General features: G+C 42.9%; 1 protein-coding gene across 1 annotated transcript; it reads left to right on the forward strand.

The window, feature by feature from the left end:
* The first annotated feature begins 611 nt into the window (after positions 1 to 611).
* On the forward strand, positions 612 to 24886 carry LOC138981533 (uncharacterized). The gene is made up of 2 exons (XM_070354479.1): positions 612 to 1600; positions 20113 to 24886. Exons 1-2 carry the CDS (start codon positions 1567 to 1569, stop codon positions 21300 to 21302), a joined length of 1224 nt encoding a protein of 407 aa, XP_070210580.1. The 5' UTR covers positions 612 to 1566; the 3' UTR covers positions 21303 to 24886.
* Positions 24887 to 26602: the final 1716 nt, after the last annotated feature.

Raw genomic sequence — 26602 nt, forward strand, 5'->3', positions numbered from 1 at the left:
TTAAAAATTAATTAATGACTTTGGTCATTAAAAATCTGAAAAGTGTAATTAAAATTATTTTTTTATAATGTATAATATAAAACGATCCAAATTTACGTTCATCTTATTTTTCATCATTTTCTGATTCCAAAAACATATAAATATGTTATATTCGGATTAAAAACAAGGTCTGAAAATTAAAAATATAAAAATTATTATCAAAATCTAATTTCCGAAATCGCTTTAAAAACAATTTCATCTTATTCCTTGTCGGTTCCTGATTCCAAAAACATATAGATATGATATGTTTGGATTAAAAACACGCTCAGAAAGTTCAAACGAAGAGAGGTACAGAAAGGCGTGCTATGCAGCACAGCGAAACCACTACCGCGCTGAACAGGCTCGTCAGTTTCATTCCGTTATGCACAAGCGGCGGACTACGGTCATTGTGAAAAAATGCAGTGCGTTCAGTTTCATTCTGTGAGTTCCACAGCTTGACTAAATGTAGTAATTTCGCCTTACGCGACTTGTTTGTGGGTTTTGTTGGAACTGTACTTGCATTCACGTGCCTGTGCAGTATCGATCCAAAAAGCGGTGCAAGTGAACCTTGGTTTTGGAGCATGAGGAGCATAGCGGGTCTGCCAGCGGGATATATATCTGCAGTCTCCCAAGAAAAACACTGAGAGACTGGTGAAGATTTCCTCCTAACAAGAAACACCAGCACTTTTGCATTTGGACGTTTTCTGTGTGTCTGTGTGTGTGTGTGTGAGAGTCAGTGTGGCAAGCCAGCTTGTACTGATATTTACAAGTGCTTACAACATTCAGCATTGCACTGCGCCGTACAGACGTCAGCAGCACAGGCTTTGCTGTGTGACACAGACAGTGTTGTGCCTGCTATAGTTTACCCACCGACACAGCGGATCTGACGGGAAGGTTACTGTGAACTTTTGACCACTCGCTTGTTCCTCCTTGTGTGCAGGACTGGGACGGAGGGGTCAGCCAAACTGACCTTGGGCTGGGCAATGGCCGTGGGTTTACACCGACATGTCAGTCTGCGGACGACTGACCACTGACGCTGCTGTGTGACGTCACCAGACACTCAGTGACCACGTGAGGCAGAATGACCGATGTTCCAACACACTGGCACGGAATGGTGGTCTCCACCAAAAGTTGATTATTTAAAATGGATGGAGTTTGAAATGCAACCGAAGACAGCTTGTTGAACTGCTAATTAATGCCGGTGTACATCATGGAGTAGAAGTACTCACGAACTTGACTGGCCTAGAAGAGGTGGTCAGTCAACAGTTGCCCTGGACTTTCAAAATAACGTCTGTACCTTTCTGTTTCCATTCAGTCGGGCGGGTTTGTTTTGAAGTGTCGGTGTGTGTCAACCAGTTGAAGCTGATTACAAATCAAACCGGCGCAGTTAATAACGGCATGGCGTTTGCTGACAAGGCCGCGGCACCACGACCATGTGGAGCCCTGTGACGATCCATAATACTATGACAGTGGTGGACAAGAACTGTGACCTGAGTCCTAGGGAGAGACAGGAGGCAAGGTGGCCCCGTGGTTCCACGGCCAGTCGGCATGGTCCTTCTGGAAAGCGAACTCATCATTCCAGGTAATTGCATTACTTAACTTGACGGGTGCGCGGCCGCAACAGGTGTAAAAATTACGATCCATGTCAGTCAGTTACTGTGTCAAGTATGTGATTAGGCGTTCCTTCTCTCTTCGCGAGTTTATCCTGTTGACACATGCCAAGATGTCATTGTCAACCCAGTTTTATCTTCCCTAATCATCGAAAGTCGGGTTTGAGCTAAAAACGTCAATCTCTTGGCAGAAGCTGGTTCTTGGACTTTCTGGAAACAAAAAAACAACAAATTACTAATAATAACGATGAATAAACGGACACAACTTCATGTATCATGATAGTTTCAGTGCCAAAAAACTCAATGTTTCCCATCCTCCGACCGACTTTACTTTTTCCTCCCGACCCTTTAATTGTTGTTTAACTCCTCACTTGAAAAGACAACCACTTAATTAAAAGTGACAAAAACACGAGTGCACAGGGTTCACATGGAAACTTACTCTTCGCCGACATCCAGCGAACACAGCTTGCACGATTTCCGGACCAAAAAAAGCCACATGCGCATGTTAGAAAAAAAAAACACCTACATTTCACACACACAAAAACAACTAACCTACCGACCCTAATTGTGTTCGCCTTGTCATCGAAAAAAACGAGAGGGGTTCACTAGTCCGAGGGTTCACTAGTCCGAGGGTCCACTAGTCCGAGGGTTCACTAGTCCGAGGGTTCACTAGTCCGAGGGTTCACTATAGACGCTTGAACAAAGGATATTCAATTTGATTTGTTTTTATTTTGTGTGTGTGTGTATGTGTGCGTGGATGTGCGTGTGCGTGCGTGCGTGTGTTATTCACTACTGTGGGAACCAAATCGAAGAATATTCTCATAAATTAAACACTGAGTTGTTTTCATTCAAAAAGATAATGTGGTGTTTTATATTTGACTGAAGAAATCTCAGACTATTTCCCCCAAGAAACTTAGTTATTTATATTTTGACTGAAGAAAGGATATTAAATTTATCAGGATACCGCCCCGACTGGACAATTACGTGATCGAACTGCCTACAGTTTTTAGTCATATTATATAGCACCTCGGGTTTCCTTTTGCCCGTGAGGGTCAATTAGTTATCCCACCGACCTGAATTATGGAGAGGATCGAGCCTGGGTTGTACTACAGCCTCACACATAATTTCATTGAAATCGGTTCTCAAACATCGGATATCTATTTGCGGACAGACACACACAGACACAGACACACACAGACACACACACACACACACACACACACACACACACACAGACAGACAGACACACACAGACAGACAGACACAGTGAAACCTATATACCGCCTTTTAAGGGGCGGTATAATAACTGAAAAATCAAGCGTCTATAGTGAACCCTCGGACTAGTGAACCCTCGGACTAGTGGGACGAACTGGAAAATCAAGCGTCTATAGTAAACCCTCGGACTAGTGAACCCTCGGACTAGTGAACCCTCGGACTAGTGGGACGTTCCCAAAAAGAGAACTTTTTTTTCTCCTTTTTTGTTTTGTTTCGTTGGGAGAGGGGAAGGCTTACCGATGATCGCTGCGTATGCCGCTCTAGTCAAAACTTAGAAAGTAATAAGCGAACAGGGGCAATTCAACCAACGATCGCATAACTCAGACAAAAATACAATACTGAATTGTCACAGTATACAATTGTAGTTTACGTAACAATAGCGCGATGAGTTAGAGCGGCGTTACAATAATTACTACGTTTGATAGTAAAGACGTAGACAGGTAAACGCAACACTAAAATAATAAGTGTCAAAGGCCACTCGGGCCATTGACCAATGATCAGGTAATATATATATGTCACGGTAGAGACGAAGATCTGGTAGAAACGTCGTTTCTACCGGTAGAGACGACGATCGGAGTTTCTACCGGTAGAAACGACGATCGGAATAAAACGTTTGTGTGTGTGTGTGCAATGTAGGTGATTTTGTCAATTATGAACACAATTCTATCTTACCGGAATGAACTCATTTTTAACGTTGTTTACAGAGCACGTGCATTTGTGGGAAATGTATTGAGAATGTCAGCAAATATTGTTCACCCACTAGCTACTACAACTGCCTTCACTGACCAGACGAAGACAGCAATCACAACTTTTTTTTCCTTCAGAGTGAACACAATTCGTGAAATATCTCTGTTAGTTTGACTTCCGAAAACAGTATTCCACAGACCTTCAACATTCTTATAGCCAGCTATTTTGCTATTTGCTAAAGATTGTTGACAATGGAACAAAAAGAAGAGTTCTACAAATTGTTAAAGCTTCACATTGATTCAACAAAAAGAGACTCGTTTACGATAACACAAGACAAGTACACACAGGCTATATCAGCCTTGCCGTTGGGTAAGGGCGAGAAGTGTGGGAATGGCACTTCAAACTGCAGAGAATCGGTGGCCAAATCATATTGTATTGCAAAAAAGCAAATGTGCCCGTAGTGTGCAAGGAAGACCCAATGTAACACCGCTAAATGCAAGTGCAAGCGGGCAGCAGTAGGCTACCCTGCTCTACAAAATGTCACCCTAAATCCACCCGATCGTGTCTGAACAAAGACAATCACTCTGGTGGGTGAGTGTACCCCTCTTCTGACAATTCTTCTAGTGCACTAAATGCAGTTCCAAACTGTCTAGTGATGAGCAAGCCTTTTATGAGGGGGGGGGGGGGGGGGGAGGGAGAGAGTTCCCTTGTGTATTATTTTTGCTATTTGAGTTGACTTTTACCAGCTGTTTTAAAGACTTGTGTATTATTTGTGCTATGTGAGGTGACTTTTACCAGCTGCTTTAAAGACTTGTGTATTATTTGTGCTATGTGAGGTGACTTTTACCAGCTGTTTTAAGGACTCTTGTGTATTAGTTGTGCTATGTGAGGTGACTTTTACCAGCGGTTTTACTGATGACAAGATCAAAGTTTCTCTTGCTTTCAACTAGCAACCATCTGTTTTAAAAACTCTTGTGTATTATTTCTTCGTTTCTACCGGTAGAAACGTCGTTTCTACCGGTAGAAACTCCAATCGTCGTCTCTACTGGTAGAAACGTCGTTCCTACTGGTAGAAACGAGGATCGTCGTTTCTACCGGTAGAAACGACGATCCTCGTCTCTACCGGTAGAAACGTCGTTTCTACCAGATCTTCGTCTCTACCGTGACATATATATGTCACACGCTTTCCTTCTTTGCCACTACTAAAGCAAACGTGTGCAAGATTGTATGTTACGCGCTTTGGAGCATGTGCAAGAACGGATTCAAACTCGAAATCGTCCCCCCAAAAACCCCAAAATGCACACACGACTTTTATTTCTCCTGCTGTTATTGTTTCCTCTCTTTACAAATTCTTCAACGCTCAGAATACTGAAAACGGGATCCCAGACGACAGTACTGTTTCCATACGCGAATTTAGCTGCCCTTGGAAAGTGGCTCGCTCAGGAGGCCTGTTAGTCTGACACTATAAGGACAGAGTTGTGAACATAGATGACAAAGATCCCGGAAAGAACAAACATTTCGCGGATGCAGACACAGAAAGACGTCATGAAGATTGCGATGCTTCAAAAGATACAGACTGTGACGATGACTGTGACGTCATTCACATATTCCGAGACGTCATTTATAGTTGTTCGGTCACTTTCGTCAAAAAGTAGATCTCTCCACAATGGCTGCTCCTGTGTTTAGGTTTATCAAGCGTGAGTACGCAAAACGTGTTTGTTCTCTCCTCTGTTGAAGCTGTGAGACATAATCGCCATTACGAGCTAGTCGTGTGACAGAGAGTTTTCTTGCACACTCGACTGCTGCTGTTTCACTCCGGCTAAAGCCGTCGTGAAACATCTACAGTCTCGTGTGCAAGAAAACTCTCTGTCACACGACTAGCTCGTAATAGCGGGTAATATCCATGTATCGTCCACTGCAGACTGGACAAACATTGCCGCTGGTATGTCACTCTGTGGGCGGCGTACACTGAATGTCAAGCGAGACGAACTAAACTGAATCCTGACCCCCCCCTGCGCTCGCGCGAGTGTGTGTGTGTGTGTGCGTGTGTGTGTACGTGTGTGTGTGTGTCTGTCTGTCTGTGTCAGTGTATGTGACAATCTTATGTAGTGTGTGTGTGTGTGTGTGTGTGCGTGTGTGTGTGTGCGCGCGCGCGTCAGTGTGTGTGTGTGTATGTGTATGTGTGTGTGCCGTGTCTGTCTGTCTGTGTCAGTGTATGTGACAGTGTGTGTGTGTGTGTGTGAGATAGAGAGAGAGAAAGAGAGAGAATGCGCGCAGTTTCTGTTGACGAAGGCCGACATTGTACGGCTACTTTTTCTCTTCACTTAGCACCCCCCCCCCCCCCCCTCCCCGGGGGCCTCACCTCCATCGCACTGGTAAATGTGAGGTCATAAATCTGTCTGCACATTTGCAAATTACTGTCGAGCTTTCATTTTCATTTTCTGTTCATCGGTGTCTGTCCATCATCGGTCCTTATGCCAGTGTGCTTGATTGTCTGTTTGTGAGCCTGTATCTGTGGTTTTGCAGTGTATATGCAAGCTCTCTCTCTCTCTCATCGCTTAAATGAGTAAATCCAATCTCTTGTCAGTTGACTCCGACCAAGTCAGTTATTTCGAGCCATAGTGTGTGAAAACGCTGCTTCTGTTCCAACCGACCGACCAGTTAATACTTCCCATTCAAGCATGCACACAAGGCGTCTTTGTTGTAAAGAAGTTTTAATATTGAGAAAAAAGCTTGCTATTTTAAGCGATGAACTGTCTGAGGCAAGTTCAAGCAGATTACGAGGGTTGTGGAAAAGTTGAAGTGACATATGTTGCACAACCCCGAAGGTCGTTCTCCTGTAAATAGGTCACTGTGACCTACTTACCCCACAAACACACTCAGATCGAAAAACAAATAACACAAGGAAATTAGTCGATAAATATCGACAGGGGGCCGACAAATGGTTTAAATGGGAAATGTGTGTATATGGGTGTGGGTTTGAAACAAACAAACAAACCAACCCATGTGAACCCCGGGCCGCAGGCCTTCGATGTAGTGATTGAAAAAAAAGGATGTTCTCAAATGGTTCAATTCTCATTTGGTCTGATTCTCAAATGGTACCGGTATACTCCCCCCCCCTGGCCGCAGGCCTAGGAGTAAAATTTTATAGACACTGACCTTCTTCCCAGGGGTCATTGACCCAGTTTTAGCTATGAGAGGTGGTTCGCCCAGGGGCGGTCTCTTTGATGTCTTGAGAGGAAACTTGGCCAGGGTAGTACATGCACCAGAACTGGTGGACACCAAGGACAAACATGAAATCGAAGCAGTTTGCTTTCAGAGGGAACGGTCGTCAGCAACTCAAACTTCTCTGTTTTCTTTTTTTTTTTAAATCTGACTTTCTTTGTGGCCCCCTGACTCCGCCCCCCTCCCTCTATAAGGACCCCCCTCCACAAGGACCGATTTTTGTCAACATTTTAAAGGTCGCTAGAGAGGGGTTCCACTGTATGACCTAACCGCTACTGGCAGACGGCCTCAATCTTCACGCGCAAAGACGAGATTAATAGGTGCTCGGTTTTGGTATTTTGAATTACATTACATTAAACCTTTGTTGGGTTTCATGGTCATGGCAACAGCCATAATAATATTACATGATGTATAATATATTTCAGCATATGTGAATTACATGTCATCATACTAAACTGTCATACATTTTTATTCCTACATTATTCTGATTGATCACAACCAAACCTACTATCATTGGACACATCCAAATGCAAGCGCCTGTTCTTGACAATTTAGATCAGTGCAATTTCCTGGGTCGGGCTTTGCCACAGACACTCACGGTTTGGCCTGTAGGTAAAATGTACAATGTATTTTCTGATTTGTGCACAAAAGCTTTTTTTCTTTTTTCTTTTTTTTAACATAACAATGTTTAATGTCACTGTATGTTTAAAAGACCATGGTCATATTTGTAAAAAAAATGTTAAATTAGAAAATAAATAACATTTTGGTTCATGATTTTTCCTACACCTGTGCTAAAGATAAGAAATAAAAATGTCGGGTATATAAGTCACTCAAATACAGCTAGGTATGAATGGCTCGGTTTGAGTTTGTTGCAGTTGACCCTGCACAAAGCGACATATCATGTTTTTGTTGAACAATTTTGACGTCACCCCTCCCATAGGGTGACGTATTTCACAACTTCCTGTGTTACACAAACTCTGTGATGACCAATTTTGACGTCACCCCTCCCATAGGGTGACGTATTTCACAACTTCCTGTGTTACACAAACTCTGTGATGACCAATTTTGACGTCACCCCTCCCATAGGGTGACGGATTTCACAACTTTCTACAGATGAACAATTTTGACGTCACCCCTCCCATAGGGTGACGGATGTCACAACTTCCTGTGTACACAAACTGATGACGTATTTCACAACAAAATGGCGCTGCCCATGGTCAACCTCGAAACTATCCGTATAGAATGGGGGCGTCCTCGCCCCCATAACAATCATCGCAAACTTTTTTTTTACATTTAGTCAAGTTTTTCATTTATGTTGCCGTCAGCGAGCGTGGATGGACTGAGCGGTGTTTTTTTCGCGTGTGTTTTATGGGTTACTGAAAGAAGCAGGGAGGTGCGGGTGAGGGGTGGTGGGGATGAGGATGCATGGTGTTTTCAGGCAGCTAGAGGTTACAGTGTGTGTGTGTGTGTGAGTGAGTGTGTGTGCGTACGTGCGGGCGTGCGTTAGTTCGTTCGTGCGTGTGTGCGACGTATGTGTGACTGTCGGTCTGTGCTGTGGGTCGGTCTTTGCGACATGTGTGTGTGTGCTTGTGTAGTAAAGCAATTAATTTCAACATGTACCCTTTTAAAAGTGATATTTTTGTCATTTTTGACATAAGAGCTTTATTGTTATGCTGCTTAGTATTATGATAATGCATGGAGTGTGTGACGAAAACTTCGTAGTTTCTGTGGTGTGGCTGGCTGGCTGGTTGTGCTTGCGTCTGTCTGTGTCTGTGTGTATTGATCCTTTCGGTCTGCTCCAACCCACTCACCCCAACCCCCCTCTCACTGGGAAAATGGCCGGGTAGGCCGCTACACATAAGGTCGATCAAGTTAGGTTTTAACAATATTTCACTTGTTCACATTAAGTCATTTGAGTGTATGTGTGTATGTACGTGTGTAAATGTATGTGTGTGTTGCGTGCGTGCGTGCGTACGTGCGTGCGTGCGTGTGTGTGCGTAACGATTCCTGGTAAACTACTGGACAGATTTCTATGAAACTTTACAAAAAAATTACTCCAGATGACATTCCCTTCCGGTGTTTTGTTTTTAATTTATTTTTAACTTTTTCTGATAAATGTTTTTGATGACGTCATATCCGGCTATTTACGAAAGTTGAGGCGACACGGTCACGACACTAACAATGTGGCACTGTCAGGACCTCATTTTCCATCAAATTGATTGAAATCTTGGTCAAATATTCTTTGATTCCGGCCGGACTATGGGGTTGTGTTTTAGTTCGGTAGTTTAAAAACTACTTTATTACGTAGTTTATTCATTAAAATTGGGACTGAAATCTAATGTTTTCAAACAGATTTAAAAATGATTGAAAAGTATTCGTTATCATTTCCTGAATCCGGGACTATATACATACAGAGTGGTGCCAAAAGTCATGCATATCGGAAGACGTGAATTTAGAGCAGTACGTTTGGATCGCCTCAAAGAAAAATCGCTAAAAAAAAAATAATGTAGGCTACTTGCCTCAGGCCTTTGGTATTTAAAGGCACAGTAAGCCTCCCGTAAATCATCACAGATACGGTCAGGCTTTTACACACAGTACAAACACCCTTTCATTTAGACACCCACCGATTGAGAACATCCTAGGTGCCCTCCGTAAAGAGCGAACAATTTTCAAAGAATTTATTTTTGCGTGGTTTATCTTACCCCTGAGCCATTGTGAATCCGTGTGATCCAGTTTCCCTTTTTCACAATGTAGTCGTCAGTTAGTTATTTGAATGCGACTCGATGTGAGCTTATTTACAATAGCACGTTTTTATGCACGAAACAAACGGCTGTGGTTCACAAGAACTCTAGCGATGGCTTTTGACTGTTGAGAGGAACGGCGATTTACATGATAAACCGTCGTCTGCTACGACCCTTGCGTGACCCTGCTTCCGGGCTTTTCTTTTTTCAAACTTTCACAACTTCGAATTGTGCTGATCTTGTCTTGATGAAAAAAGAATTCTTTTATGATTAAAGAATGTTTTTGTAACAAGCTGTCAATTTATTATTTAGATTTTAAAAGTTAGGTCTAGCGCAAAAACGCACCACGGTCCAAAAACATTTTGATAATCATCGATTCACGGCTATCGCCAGTTTACATCGATAGAATGAGACCCGAAGGGAAGTAACTCATGTTTGACCTGAGTTCAGGATGGGTCCAAATTAAAAGTGTTCGGGACAATCTGCAAAATTAATTCTTTAAAAATTGCTCGCTCTTTACGTAGGGCACGTAGGATGTTCCCGTTTGGTGAGCGTTCAAATGGAAGGGTGATTGTACTGTGTGTAAAAGCCTGACAGTATCTGTGATGGTTTACGGGAGGCTTACTGTCCGGGCGTGATTTCCGGTATCATAACAGCCGTCCAGCACCAAAACGAGGCGCCATTGTTGTAGCAGCCCAAGTCCACGAAAATAAATTATTTGAAAATTTCTCACGCTCGACAGAAAGCAGCCAGGATGTTCCCGTTCGGTGAGCGTTCAAATGGAAGTATGCTTGTACTGTATGTAGACGCTCGGTGAGCTCTGTGATGGTTTACGGGAGGCTTACTGTGCCTTTAAGCTGTGTGTCCTTTGCTCCGTATAACTGAGTATAGTTTGCAAGAAAGCTACGCGTACAAAGTCTTCAAGAAGTGGATTTGCAATGCTACCATTGACTGACGGCTACCTCTAGATTCGCGTTTGACTTATTGGTGCTGGGAATGCGCTGTAGTTGAATTTGAAGGTAAAGCCATATACATTTTATTGTTAATACTATCAAGATGGGATGGTAAAAAGAAAAACTCTTCCTGGGTTTATCCGTCTACTAGTCACGGCTGTGTTAAATGCACTTGGAAGTGAGCACAACAAACTTGAACAAACAGTCCCCGTTTTCGATTTGTTCAACTAGCACAGGAAAAAAGCTGCTTTTAGGGAACGCATGCTGCCGAGGTATGTTCGTATTTCTATAACCCACCAAACTCTGACATGGATTACAGGATCTTTTCCGTGCGCACTTGGTCTTGTGCTTGCGGGAATAAGGCACTAGCAGGTCTATACTTGGTTCACCTCGGATATCGGAAAAGTCTCCCCCCTTAAACCCTCCAGGCGCGTCCGGGATTCGATCCCGCGACCTTCCGCATGGGAGGCCGGCGTCTTGTCCAATAGGCCACTGCGCCCGTCGAAGGGCTTAATAGACGAATTCTGGAAATAACTTTGTCGGGGTTTTATGGGTTGTGGAACAGTTGCTGTACCTCGTTTTTACATTATTCAAGTCTTGACTGAATTTGTTAACATTGACTGGGAATCAAGAATATGTGTGTGTGTGTGTGTGTGTGTGTGTGTGTGTGTGTGTATCTCTGTGTGTGTGTGTGTGTGTGTGTGTGTTTGTTTGTGTGTGTGTGTGTGTGTGTGTGTGTTTGTTTGTTTGTGTGTATGTTTGTGTGTGTGTGTGTTTGTTTGTGTGTGTGTGTGTGTGTGTGTGTGTGTGTGTTAGCGTGCGTGCGTGCGTGCGTACGTTCGTGCGAGTGTGTGTGTGTGTGTGCGTGTGTGTGTGTGTGTGTGTGCGTGTGTGTGTGTGTGTGCGTGTGTGTGTGTGTGTGTGTGTGTGTGTGTGTGTGGAGCGATTCCGAAAAAACTACTGGACCGATCTACATGGAACTTTACATACAAATTCTTTCAAATGATGTCCCAATACTATTTTTTCTTTTTATTGTATGCATGTCAGTCTTTGACGACGTCATATCCGGCTTGTAGTGAAAGTAGAGGCAGCACTTTCACGCCCTCATTTTTCGATCAAATTGATTGAGATTTTGGTCAAGCAATCTTCGACGAGGTCTGGACTATGGGATTGCATTTCAGCTTTGAAGATTAAAAGTTATTTAATGAGTTTTGGTCATTAAAAATCTCAAAATTGTAACCAAAATCAAAATAATAGTAATCGATCCAAAAATGCGTTCATCTTATTCTTGATCATTTCTTGGATCCAAAAAATATATGGATATGCCACGTGTACTCTGAAAATGTACTCACAATTAACGAAAATAGGCTAATTTAGCAATTAGGCACTACGCTTGCATGCTTCGCGGAGATGAGCTGGAAACGTCTCAGTCTTCGGGTTTAGGCTAGCGAAGCCTTAGTACACGTTGTCTCGATGTTGGCTGTTTTTTCAGTGTTGATCTTTTAGTTTCCGGCCGACAGATAGACTTAATGCTTTTATATCGCTTCACACTTATTGTTCTTCTTTTCCCATAGAAACACTGAAGCAAGCTTTACGTGATATTGCGCGTTGGCTTGCCTCAATGTTTCATATGAAGAAAGAAAAAAGCGAAAGCAACTCTTCTACATTTCATAGAGTTTATATTTCCGAACATCGTCTATTGCCCTGGTGGAACTCGGATTGCGGGTGTTGCAGGATCTGCAGACGGGAGTACGATGCATGCCGGAGTAAAGAAAAAGCGCTATATAAACGGACCGCATAAAGACGTCTTACGAAGATCTGGGCCTTGACAAAACCCTCGGAGCGGGATGTCGTTGTGCGGGACCGTCTCGGATTGTTGTAAGGTATAAATCCATGAGAGGCCGTGCACATGAAAGTGTAGGAGTTATTATACGAAGTCCAGAGACGCCGAGCATCATGAGAATGTGCTCCAGAGATGCCCCCTCTAGAATCGAAACCAGCTAGACGAGATCTGTATCGAAGCTGAGAGCTAGCACGCATCGTACTTCGAGCCACCGTTACACCCACTGCATCATCTGATTCCATCCGGGCAGTGCATCAACAGTCAGACGACTGCTGCAGCTGCTGCTGCTGCTGTTGTTTTTGTTGTTGTTGTTGTTGTTGTTGTTGTTGTTGTTGTTGTTGTTGTTGTTGTTGTTGTTTAGCGTACCCGCGCTTTACATTGCTTCACTGGAGGTGAATCTGTCATCCAAAGGCCTGGAAGAATACATGTACATGTACGACCGTTTTCAGTCACCCTTCCATGCGGGCCGTTGGGATGGTCTTGAAACAAGGCATCCTGGTAAATGGGGGTGTAGGCAAGGGGGGGGGGGGGGTGAGGTAACCACAGAACTTCATGACCGCATTGCTGATCATACATCATTGGTAATCCCCACCCAAAACATAACCACTGCTAATTACTTCACCCATCTGAGCTTTGATCCAAATAATATCTCTCCAATAACGATACTACTGGGCAAAACAACGTGTCCAGTGATACACCAATGGTATAACGATGATGAGATCGTTGCCGGGCCTAGGGCCGAGCCACTTTGAGTCATCAATCTTCAACAGAGCATGAACGCCTGAAGAAAGGAGTAGATAGGGTGCGGTAGGTAGGCTTAAGAGGTAGAAATAGATATACACATGGACACACACACTGAACATTCGACAGCGATCATTTTGTAACGGTTAGGGTAGTGGGATTAGGTTCAAGGGAAGCAACCGCGTGCATATGCCTTCTTGGGTGTGGTTATTGCCTCCCCTCACTCTTTTCTGCAAAGACTGTGTCATGAAGTCTCAGTCTTAGGAAGTTCTTGAACTTGAATACCATTGTCTCGGCACAAACCCGGGCTACCAAAAAAAATTCATTGTTCATTTCAAAATGTTGGCTATCCGGCATGAATTTCTAATAACAAAACTTCAGCACAGGTAGGCCAAGTACTGGCATACTCTCTTTGCAGGAAGGGCTCCCAATCGACGTCTTAGCAAGTATGTTAAATATATAGCAGTGAAGAAGCCATCTTAGATTATTAGAGGGAGTTCTGGCGAATTTAAAGACACACTCCTTCCCGCGTAAACAATTGCGCTGACCGTCTCAAATCTGGCCAGGATTTTACATGGGATAAGACCATCCCTTCACTTGGTCAAACATGTTTGCCTGGGCTTCCTTGCCACACACCGAATACGAACAGCCTGGGTACTCTCTGTACTGTGTAGGCTACATGTAGGAATTGTCTGATGAATCAGTTTATTTCGTAAGAGTCACGTGTGTCTTTTTATATTTAGTCAAGTTTTGACTAAATATTTTAACATCGAGGGGGAATCGAAACGAGGGTCGTGGTGTATGTGCGTGTGTGCGTGTGGTGTGTGCGTGTGTGTCTGTGTGTGTGTGTGTGTCTGTGTGTGTGTAGAGCGATTCAGACTAAACTACTGGACCGATCTTTATGAAATTTGACATGAGAATTCCTGGGTATGAAATCCCCGAATGTTTTTTTCATTTTTTTGATAAATATCTTTGATGACGTCATATCCGGCTTTTTGTGAAAGTTGAGGCGGCACTGTCACGCCCTCATTTTTCAACCAAATTGGTTGAAATTTTGGTCAAGTAATCTTCGACGAAGCCCGGACTTCGGTATTGCATTTCAGCTTGGTGGCTTTAAAAATAATTAATGACTTTGGTCATTAAAAATCTGAAAATTGTAAAAAAAAATAAAAATTTATAAAACGATCCAAATTTACGTTTATCTTATTCTCCATCATTTGCTGATTCCAAAAACATATAAATATGTTATATTCGGATTAAAAACAAGCTCTGAAAATTAAATATATAAAAATTATTATCAAAATTAAATTGTCCAAATCAATTTAAAAACACTTTCATCTTATTCCTTGTCGGTTCCTGATTCCAAAAACATATAGATATGATATGTTTGGATTAAAAACACGCTCAGAAAGTTAAAACAAAGAGAGGTACATAAAAGCGTGCTATCCTTCTTAGCGCAACTACTACCCCGCTCTTCTTGTCAATTTCACTGCCTTTGCCATGAGCGGTGGCCTGACGATGCTACGAGTAAAATGGCATTGCGTTCAGTTTCATTCTGTGAGTTCGACAGCTACTTGACTAAATATTGTATTTTCGCCTTACGCGACTTGTTTAGAAATTAGTTCATCAAAAAGTTATAACTCAACACAGAAAGCAGTCAGGGTGTTGACTTTTGGTATGTGACCAAGTGGAGGGATTGATATCCCATGTATTAGCCTGGCCAGGTTTGATACGGTAAGCCGGGTACACGTGTAGGACTGTACCTTTGACCTAAAGTAGCCCAGTGCACATTCGCCGTACTGTAATTTTGATGCACCTACAATGATTTACTCGAAAATGGCCCGGTACTATATATGATAACTTGATTAACTGAATCAATGTAATTAGAGGAACGGTTTTTGTTATGCAAGTTCTGTGTTGAGTCCCAACTGATTCTGTGCATCGAGTTTTTTCTGTGCTGGCGGCAAACATCCCGGCATCATAGCGGCAAACGGAACCCGTTCATATTTAGGAACTCAAGCAAGCCTGGTATTCTGGCAAATACGTGCAAGATTCTCTCTCTCTCTCTCTCTCTCTCTCTCTCTCTCTCTCATATCATTGTATAAATTTAGATTGTTAGCACCACTTCCAACTCCTCCACAAGTCAAAGCAGTAATTGTGTCATGGGAGATTACTCTGGTACGAATACAGTCTTATTGTTGGCAGTTTTTCCCCTTAGATTACCAGGCCGCGGTACGAATATTTAGTTGGTTTCTTGATTCTTTTCTTCCTTTCCAAATGTCTGTTTCAGTTTTTGTTTTTTATGTTTCCTCTTTTCTCTCTATGTTTCTTTGTTTTTTGCTTGGAGTTTTAATCTTTCTGTTGACGTTTTCTGGGTGAATGTTTGTAAGTTAATTATACATGATAATAATGCAAAATAGCAATACAGTGAGAAAGAGGAGTCAACAAGGAAGAGCATGTAGAAACTTGAAAATTCTTTCAGATAGTAACCGCAGAATTGTGTATAAATGTCTTGATGACGTTATTTCCGGCTTTAAAAAAAGTTCAGGTGGCACTCTGACAACTGTATTTTTCAATCAAATTGTTTGAAATTTGTGTCAAACATTCTTGTTGACTATAATTTGTTAATTTATAGTTTTCACAATTAAGATTGCAATAACTGATTGAAAAAGGATTGCGTTGTATTATGTACTATTTCCTGAACCCAAACATTTATAAATATATTTTGTTTACATTTAAAACATGCTAAATAAACAAATAAAATAAAAATTTATACTGTACTGGAAATCCGTTTATACAAACAATAAGTTCCATTTTGACTTTTGTCACCAAGACCAACGCTGTCTAGGTCAAAAGGTTTCGGTGAGCTCAGGACTATTATTAGTCTTCGCGATATGACCAAATCTGTTCTTTTTCAACCGTTTGGTCGAAAGATTGACTGAAATGTGATGATATCGTTTTACCTGACTCGTTTCTCTAAATTAAATATTGGTATTGTGCCTTCCAAAATACCTTATCTGTTCTATACAGAAGGACTACTGCAACCAAGAAGTAAAAGGCTCGGAAACACAACTGAAAAACAACTAGAAGAATGAAGAAAATGTAGACTGAAACAAAACGTGTATGGCCCGGGTAGAAAGAAGAAAATCCATGCAAGGAAGTAAACTTGTGCAAGACTCAAAAGATCGTGCAGATATTACCGCCATAAAACACACACGACCAAATTCACTTTTTATGAAATTAGTTTGGTTTTTTTAATATGATTAATGAATGAATTAACATTATAATAGATTAGTAGACACAAAAATTATGAATCCAAATAAACAACAAATTTAACGCCAAAGAAACACATTTGCAAGAAGGAAGAGCAGACCTATAACGTGAGAACGAGCAACAAAAAGAAAGAAATGAAGAGAAGAAAGAATACAAGACAAACCGGCACGGTTGGCCTAGTGGTAAGGCGTCCGCCTCGTGATCGGGAGGTCGTGGGTTCGAACCCCGGCCGGGTCATACCTAAGACTTTAAAATTGGCAATCTAGTGGCTGCTCCGCCTGGCGTCTGGCATTATGGGGTTAGTGCTAGGACTGGTTGGTCCGGTGTCAGAATAATGTGACTGGGTGAGACATAAAGCCTGTGCTGCGACTTCTGTCTTGTGTGTGGCGCACGTTATATGTCAACGCAGCACCGCCCTGATATGGCCCTTTGTGGTTGGCTGGGCGTTAAGCAAACAAACAAATACAAGACAAAGAAATAAAACAACAGTTCGCGTAAGGCGAAATTACTACATTTAGTCAAGCTGTGGAACTCACAGAATGAAACTGAACGCACTGCATTTTTTCACAATGACCATAGTCCGCCGCTCGTGCAAAACGCAGTGAAACTAACGAGCCTGTTTAGTGCGGTAGTAGTTGCGCTGTGCTGCATAGCACGCTTTTCTGTACCTCTCTTCGTTTTAACTTTCTGAGCGTGTTTTTAATCCAAACATATCATATCTATATGTTTTTGGAATCAGGGATCAACAAGGAATAAGATGAAATTGTTTTTAAATCGATTTAGGAAAATTAATTTTAATCATAATATTCTTATTTTTAATTTTCAGAGCTTGTTTGTAATCTAAATATAACATATGTATATGTTTTTGGAATCAGAAAATGACGAAGAATAAGATGAAATTATTTTTGGATTGTTTAAAAAAACATAATTTTAATTACAAGTCTTTGATTTTTAATGACCAAACTCATTTATTAGTTTTTAAGCCACCAAGCTGAAATTCAATACCAAAGTCCGGCCTTTGTCGAAGATTGTTTTGCCAAAATTTCAATTAATTTGATTAAAAAATGAGGGTGTGACAGTGTCGCCTCAACTTTTACAAAAAGCCGGATATGACGTCATCAAAGGTATTTATCAAAAAAATGAAAAAAACGTCCGGGGATATCATTCCCAGGAACTCTCATATAAAATTTCATAAAGATCTGTCCAGTAGTTTAGTCTGAATCGCTCTACACACACACACGCACAGACAGACAGACAGACACACAGACACACAGACACACATACACCACGACCCTCGTCTCGATTCCCCCTCTATGTTAAAACCTTTAGTCAAAACTTGACTAAATGTAAAAAGAAAAAAAGAATATCTTTAACGAAGAACAGCGGAGAGAGAGAGAGAGAGAGAGAGAGAGAGAGAGAGAGAGAGAGAGAGAGAGAGAGAGAGAGAGAGAGAACCGAAGAGGGTCGGCAGGCGAGGGGGAGGGGGGAGGGGGATACATGACGTCATCAAAGGTATTATTGAAAAAATGAAAAAAACATCCGGGGATATCATTCCCAGGAACTCTCATGTAAAATTTCATAAAGATCGGTCCAGTAGTTTACTCTGCATCGCTCTACACACACTCACGCACACACACACACACACACACACACACACACACACACACACACACACGCACAGACAGACAGACAGACACACAGACACACACACACACATACACCACGACCCTCGTCTCGATTCCCCCTCTATGTTAAAACATTTAGTCAAAACTTGACAAAATGTAAAAAGGAAAGAGAAACGAAAACCTGATCAATTCGGAAAACTTTGTTCATGGGCAGAGAACCAGCATTATCGAGAACAACTTAAAATAATAATAGCGGTTGTTTCCCTTGCGTCTGTGTCCGTGTTTTCAGTTGCAAAACCATTCGAATAGTATGCATTGAATCACTCTGAAATTGCTCTTATGTATCAAGAATCCCCAAAACAAGAAGGTTTATTTCACGAATAAGACAAACAAAAAACATGCATATAATTATAATAAAAGAACGATTTGAACAATTGTGGAAAAGATACTAGAGTGACCCCATCCTGACCTCAGAGTGACCCGTGTGTAGGCTAGGATGCTGTTGGTTCATATATAATCTCTATGTTTGCTTTCGCGGCGATAAAAATGTTCTCATTTGTCATTTTATCATGGCTTCTTTCAGCAACGATAAAGCTGCTGTCGCGTCTCCGTTTTTATCATGGCGTGTGTAACTGCGAGCAATCAAAGCCTTTTATATAGATCATGTTACAACAACAATTAAAGTACATTGACATAGATCTCCATTTTATCATGGATTGCTGCCGCGGTGAATAACTGCTGTCACATCTCATTTTTATCTTCGATTGTGTTAACAGTAATAAAAGTACCTTTATGTCTATTTTGTTAAACTTGTTTGTTTCAGCAGTTATATAATGTCCCCATCTCATTTGCATCGTGTTTCGCGGTGAAAAAATTGCTGTCATATGTCATTTTTGCCATGGCTTGTTTGAGCGGAAAAAAAAGATATTGCGTCTCATTTCTGCGTTTGTTTGATTCAGCTCTCACATCTCGTCACCTTGTATTGCTGGTTTCAGCGACGATAAACTTGCCCGTTGGTTGTTTCAACGGCGATAAAGTTACCCAGTGCTTGTTTCAGCGGCCGGCGATGAAACTGCTCATTGCTTGTTTCAGTGGCGATAAAACTGCTCATCGCTTGTTTCAGCGGCGATGAAACTGCTCATCGCTTGTTTCATTGGCGATGAAACTGCTCATCGCTTGTTTCAGCGGCGATGAAACTGCTCATCGCTTGTTTCAGCGGCGATGAAACTGCTCATCGCTTGTTTCATTGGCGATAAAACTGCTCATCGCTTGTTTCAGCGGCGATAAAACTGCTTATCGCTTGTTTCATTGGCAATAAAACTGCTCATCGCTTGTTTCAGCGGCGATAAAACTGCGTATCGCTTGTTTCATTGGCGATAACGTTTCAGCAGCAATAAAATTATCCATTTCTTGTTTTAGCAGGGCTAAAATAGTCTATTGCTTGTTTCGGCAGCGATTAAATTGCCCATTGTTTGATTAAACGCAGACAAAATAGCCCATTGCTTTGTCCATTGATGGTTTAAGCAGCGATACAATTGTCCATTTCTTGTTTCAGTAGCGACGATTCTATCCATTGCTTGTTTCGGCTGCAATGCAATTATCCCGCATTGATTGTTTCAGTAGCAACAAATTTGCCAATTGCTTGTGTCAGTAACTACGAAATAACCCATTGCTTTTTTCAACAGCGATACAATTTTCCATTTATTGTTTCAGCAGCGATGATACTATCCATTGCTTGTTTCAGCGACAATGCAATTATCCATGGCTTGTTTCAGCAGTGATAAATTTGCTCATCCTTTGTTTTGGTAGAGACGAAATAGCTTGTTTCAGCAGCGATAAAATAGGCTAATAGCCCATTTATTGTTTCAGCAGCGATATATTTGCCCAGTGTTTCAGTAGCAACAAAATAGCCCATTGCTTTTTTCAACAGCGATAACATATTGCCCATTGCTTGTTTCTGTGACATTAAACTTACGCTTTACTTGTTTCTGCGGCGATAATACCCAGCAGCATTGCAATTGTCCCCTGCTTTTTTCAGCATCGAAGAAATTACTTTCATTCCTCATTCTTTTTGTCATTGCTTGTTTCACAACTCTCATTTTCGTCATTTGCTTGTTGCAGCTGTGATAGTCGTGGCTGTGCTGGTCGTGCCAGTTCTGAGCCCTGCAGTGGGAGGCTGGCTGGTGGTGCTGTTTCTCCTCCTCAACGTCCTGCTGCTGCTGCCGCTGCTGTTGCTGATGGTGTCCCCGCGACTCAGTCTCTCCGTTATGACCGCTGTGTCTCAGATGCTGCTCGCTCCCCTCTGGCGTTTCTTGGACTTCCACGCCCACCTTTCGCACGACGCTGCCTCCGCCTCTCACCACCAAGGCCTGGTCCAGAGAACGGCGGGCATCTTTAACATGGCTGGGGGTGGGGGCGGAGCGGGAAGAGGAGGGGGTAGGAGTGACGGGGTGGCGGGGTGGGTGCGGCAGGCGGTGTTCGTGTTATTTGTGGTGCTTGGAGATGGGACTCAGGTCGGGGTGGCCACCCTGGTGACTCGCTTCTGCTTCTGGTGGCTGGGTGTCCGGTCTTTCTTGTCCGTGCTGGCTGCAGCTCTTACTATTCAGGGCTCAGATGTTCACTCCACGGACTCCCCCCGAGCGTCATCAGACTTTCCAGCCTCCTCCTCCACCTCCTCCACTCAGGGGGTTCACCTTGAAGATCTGACTCTGTACTCCTGGCCCTTCTACCTAGGCCAGCTGAGCTTCGCGGTGCTGTCCCTGGCTCACTGCGGACACCACACCCCGGTCTGGGACCTGCTGGGCTTCGTCGTGTTCAGCGTGTGTAGCGACCAGCGCGTTCAGCACTGCCTCAAGCTGCAGGCCCGCAAGCTGCAGGTGGACTTCCTGGAGGGCTTCGAAGGTGAGGTCCTCCACGGCTTACTCATCCTCCTGGACTTGCTGGTGTGCGTTCTGTTCTTCGCGAGGTCCGTGCGCCGCGAGGACTACCCCGTTCTAGTGCTCAGCTACTCCAACGCCTTCATCGCCCTCATGGAGCTCAGGGTGCGGGTGTGGCAGGAGCTGCAGACAGGACTCCAGCGCATGTCGGACCTACGACGCGCCACCAGCGTAGAGCTGAGGGCCCACAACGACGTGTGTGCCGTGTGTCTGGGGGCCATGTCTGCGGCGCGGGTCACGCAGTGCCGGCACTTGTTCCACGGGAGATGTCTGAGGCAAGCTTTGAGGGTCAGCCCGCAGTGTCCGCTGTGCAAGATGCACGTCGTCCGCCACAACGTCTCCATTGTGGACCCCATGGCAGAGTTTGAAGGGTGAGACTGCTGAACTGTAGATTTTTCATCTCAACTATCGCCAAAGCCGTGGACCCTTTGGCTGAGATGGAAGGATGAGATTGCTTTACTGTTGACGTGGCCTCTCAACGATCGTCAAAGTCGTGGATCCTATGGCAGAGATGGAAGGGTGAGACTGCTTAACTGTTGACGTGGCCTCTCAACGATCGCCAAAGTCGTGGATCCTATGGCAGAGATGGAAGGGTGAGACTGCTTAACTGTAGATGTGTCATCTCAAGGATCTCCAACCTCGCCCGCCACAACGTCTACGACCTCTACATGGCCGAGATGGAAGAATGAGGCTTATGGATCATAAACTTAATTTTAAATTCTGAGTACAGCAGCTTGTTCCGCAGAGTACGTCTGCGATAGGACTGGAGCTGTTGAGACTGATGGAATGTAGAGGTGTTATCTGTACGATTATCTCAACGCTCACATCGTTGGGGGCCCGGTAACTCAGGTGGTGTAGCACTGGACAGGTTCGAATCCAGGCTGGGACGGCCACGGTCAACTGTGGCACGTAAAAGACCGTAGTCATTCTGCGATAAGTGCAGGAGGCTGATTACACCTGAACACGCACACACCTGGGTACAGCGCGACTCTGTTACTGCTAGTTTTCCACTGGAGGGAAGCGACCCGAATTTCCCTGAGATGGGACAATAAAGAATAATGAAAATTGAAGAAGAAGAAAAATATCCCATGGTTGAAACGTAAGGCCCTGGGCTGTCGAGTTAGATATCTCTAGGCTGCTATGTCTGTGACTTCTAAACCACGTGATGTTTCAAAGATCACGTGCAGCGTGCGATGAACTGCATCAGCGAGTGACAGGAAAGTTAAGAAGGAGTTTGTTGAATTATGCAAAGTACACAAACATAGGGACACAGAGACAGACAGATACACATACACATGTACACACACACACACACACACACACACACACACACACACACACACACACACACACACACACACACACACACACACACACACACACACACGCCGTACAAGTACACCCTGGACTTCGGAACTGTGGAACCTTGACTTCCAATCCCATGAGATGATGCTGCTGAAATAAGCAATGGGTAACTTTATCGCCGTTGTAACCAGTAATTGTCTCTTAAACAAGCAATACAAGGTAACGAGATGTGAGAGCTGAACTAAACAATCGCAAAAATGAGACGCAAAATCTAGAAAAATAAAGTTTGCGATTTGAATAGTCCTTCTGTTGACAGTAGCGTTTCATCTTGCTGGTTCTGTATATGCACTCCCATACATTTCAACTTTGAAAGTCACAACTGTTTGGTTTACCTGAAAGTCTGCAGTGGACACTTTGGTGGCCATGTCAACAGATTGTGGAAGGTTTATCCAGGTTCATCTTTCAAGTAGAGGTATGACACTGTCAGTCTATAAGCTTTATTATTTTACTCGAGTGATAATAATAAGGGAATGTGCAAGTGTAATTAAAAAGGAACAGCGTAAACATCTTCCTCAAAACTCAGATTCAAAATATGTGACCACAGAAATAGTTACATCACGTCTCAAAGACATTTTCAGATCGTAGCGCAAACGAGTTTTTTTCTTCTTTTTTTAACATTATTTTACAAAAGTAATTGATGGTTTGATGAATCTTGATTTACGTTTCACCTCGTTTGGGTATGAAATATTGTGTAATTCTTCCATGCAGCTATGTTGATGGTTCATTAAGATGGCATTAAGCTGGCACAAGATGCATATATTTCCCAATGATGCAAAACCACAAAACTGTTGATGTACACAAATGTGTTTAAAAAGTGTGTGTGTGTGTGTTTGTGTGTCTGTGTGTGTGTGTGTGTGTGTGTGTGTGTGTGTGTGTGTGTGTGTGTGTGTGTGTGTGTGTGTGTGTGTGTGTGTGTGTGTGTGTGTGTGTGTCAGTGTGCGTGTGTGTGTGTGTAAGAGAGAGAGAGAGAGAGAGAGAGAGAGAGAGAGAGAGAGAGAGAGAGAGAGCAAGGAATAACAGCTGCACATGAATGAAGTAATAACTGTAAATTGTAAATTTCCTTCATCAGACCAGAGACATAGATAGAAAAGAGCCGGCGAACCTTGAATATAGGCTTATAGTGATATAGTAAGACCAAAGTTATTCTAGGATACGTTTAGACCACTTACCAGTGGAAGTTTACTGTTACTTTAACCGTAGCTGCACGTGAGAGTCTTTCGGATGAGACGAAAAACCGAGGTCCCTTCGTGTACACTACATTGGGGTGTGCACGTTAAAGATCCCACGATTGACAAAAGGGTCTTTCCTGGCAAAATTGTATAGGCATAGATAAAAATGTCCACCAAAATACCCGTGTGACTTGGAATAATAGGCCGTGAAAAGTAGGATATGCGCCGAAATGTCTGCGATCTGCTGGCCGATGTGAATGCGTGCTGCTTGTGTAAAAAAATTCCATCTCACACGGCATAAATAAATCCCTGCGCCTTGAATATGTGCGCGATATAAATTGCATAAAAAAAATAAAAAATTAAAAAAAATACCTGCGCTTAGAACTGTACCCATGGAATACGCGCGATATAAGCCTCATATTGACTGACTGACTGAGAGCTTGCCACTAAAGTGCAACATTGAGGGATTAAGCCTTAGGCTGGTTGTCGCGACATATGTCGCGCTACTTTACGTATACTGTCACCTGGTTGTCACGACATATGTCGCGCTACTGGCTCAGTCTGTTTGGTCGGTTCCGATTACCTCCAATGGATGCGAAAACCTATATGACCGTTTTTCTGTATTTTTCTCTCAGTTAATTCACCAGTGGCTATGTAACATGTGTTACTTTACAGAATTGCACCAGTGTAACATGTTTCAACCAAAGTTTCTTTTAAAACCACACGCGTACAATGTCATTAATGTCGCTCAGATACACTACTTTGAGAGAAAACAAACGACACATTCTCCAGCACACGACATAATTTTGCAAGCGAAAGTTCTTACAAATCTTTATGTTGATTTTGTTTGGGTTACCAGCAGCACGAAGTTTGAATGTTCACACTTAAGGATGTTCCATCCTGACTGTCTGTGTCTGTGGGTATTTACACCCCCGGTATAGGGGTGTGTATAGGTTTCACTCGATGTGTTTGTGTTCGCAAGTAGATCTCAAGAATGAACGGACCGATCGTCACCAAACTTGGTGAACAGGTTCTATACATTCCTGAGACGGTCCTTACAAAAATTGGGACCAGTCAAACACACGGTTAGGGAGTTATTGGTGGATTAAAATTATACAAGGCCTGGTATAGACGGACACCCTCGTTGGTCAAAGGGAAATAACCATTCTCACTGCCACCAACTGAGAAGGTTATTTCCCTTTGACGGGGGTGTAGTTCCTATCGGAGGAATTTCTTGTTTCTACCAGGTTTTGATTTTAACATTTGCAGCGGTAAAAAAATCGGTTGTCCACAATGATTTCGCAACATTTTAATCTGCCTGTTTGTATAGGTCTATGCAACTGTCTTTGTGTGAATACAAGTTTGCTTGGAAATTCTGACTATCTATAATTTTTGCGTTATTAAAATAAAGGAGTTTAAATCTGATTCGTTCTTGTTGTATCTGTTTTTAAGGTGTGTGTGTGTGTGTGTGTGTGTGTGTGTGTGTGTGTGTGTGTGTGTGTGTGTGTGCGCGTGCGTGCGTGCGTGCGTGTGTGCGGGTGTGGGCGTGCATGCGTGCGTGTGTGTGTGTGTGTGTGTGTGTGTGTGTGTGTGTGTGTGTGTGTGTGTCTATCCGTTTGTCAATGTGTCAGGTTACCTTGGAACGGTTATGTAAAGAAAAACTAACTTGTGCCATTTAAGGACACCTTAAACTCAAGAACGATTGGAGGTTTAACCAGATTTAACTACAATGGTTTCTTTTTTTTAACTATTCCTTTATGTATTCTTTTTTTATTATTTTTTTTTTTTTAGCTCATTCATGAAATGAAATCAACAGGCTGGCAGCTTGCTGTGCTTAGTAGAAATGTTGTGCGGAATTATTTTCGGAACCGTAACATACCTTTGGATCAGCGCAATTCATTCACCAAAACTCATCAGTCCCAATTCCCCAACCACCGATTTGTTGTATTCATGCAAGTGGAAGGATGGTTTTATCTCATTGGAAGGGTGCTCTTATCTCATTAGAAGGGTGCTCTTATCCTGCAAAACCCTGACAGATGTTTCTTTGTTCACACGAAAGGGAAGGTATCTTGTTTGAACAGCTAGCAGACGTAACGCTCTGCAGCATTGCTGAGTTGCAAAACGCCAGCACTGTACTCGGCATACCAACAGTAGAATGCTGACTGAAACGAAACAAATAAAATGACGATATTCTCTTTCAGACTGAGCATACTGCGGGGAAACATTCGCCTGTTGTAGTGCGAAAAAAACCCTTTCGACTGTGAGAAAGTGTTCTGTGGTTTAACGACATTCTTTGGCGTGTAAATGCCATAAGCTTACGTGGTCGATTGCAGGACGACGCTAAGACTGTGAAGACGGGTGAGAGGAGGGGTGGGGAAGGTGTATACATCTGGAGGTTAAGCAGAGGGCAGAGTTGGTGAGGGAGGTGGAGGGAGGGGATGGGGTGTCAAATGGAAACAGATCAAACACAGAAATCTGAGCATTCAATTCACAAGATCAGTCACTGAAATCTGAGTGAACGAAATCAGTGCAACTCGCACGCACAGGGAAGAACGAACAGTGTGAACAGAGACACACATAGGCACACATGCAGACCTCAGATGTAAAGAAGGATACAGAAATACTCAGAAAGGGAGAACTGACTATACCTTCTTGTATATCGCCTGCCGACCCTCTTCGGTTCTCTCTCTCTCTCTCTCTCTCTCTCTCTCTCTCTCTCTCCGCTGTTCTTCGTTAAAGATATTCTTTTTCTCTTTTTACATTTAGTCAAGTTTTGACTAAATGTTTTAACATAGAGGGGGAATCGAGACGAGGGTCGTGGTGTCTGTGTGTCTGTGTGTGTGCCTGTGCGTATGTGTGTGTAGACCGATCTTTATGACATTTTATATGAGAGTTCCTGGGAATGATATCCCCGGCGATAAATACCTTTGATGACGTCATATCCGGATTTTTGTATAAGTTGAGGCGCCACTGTCACACCCTCATTTTTCAATCAAATTAATTGAAATTTTGGCAAAACAATCTTCAACAAAGGCCGGACTTTGGTATTGCATTTCAGCTTGGTGGCTTAAAAACTAATAAATGAGTTTGGTCATTAAAAATCGAAAACTTGTAATTAAAATTATTTTTTTATTAAACGAT

This window comes from Littorina saxatilis, linkage group LG12, assembly GCF_037325665.1.
Source record: "Littorina saxatilis isolate snail1 linkage group LG12, US_GU_Lsax_2.0, whole genome shotgun sequence".
In the NCBI taxonomy this organism is placed as follows: Eukaryota; Metazoa; Mollusca; class Gastropoda; order Littorinimorpha; family Littorinidae; genus Littorina; species Littorina saxatilis.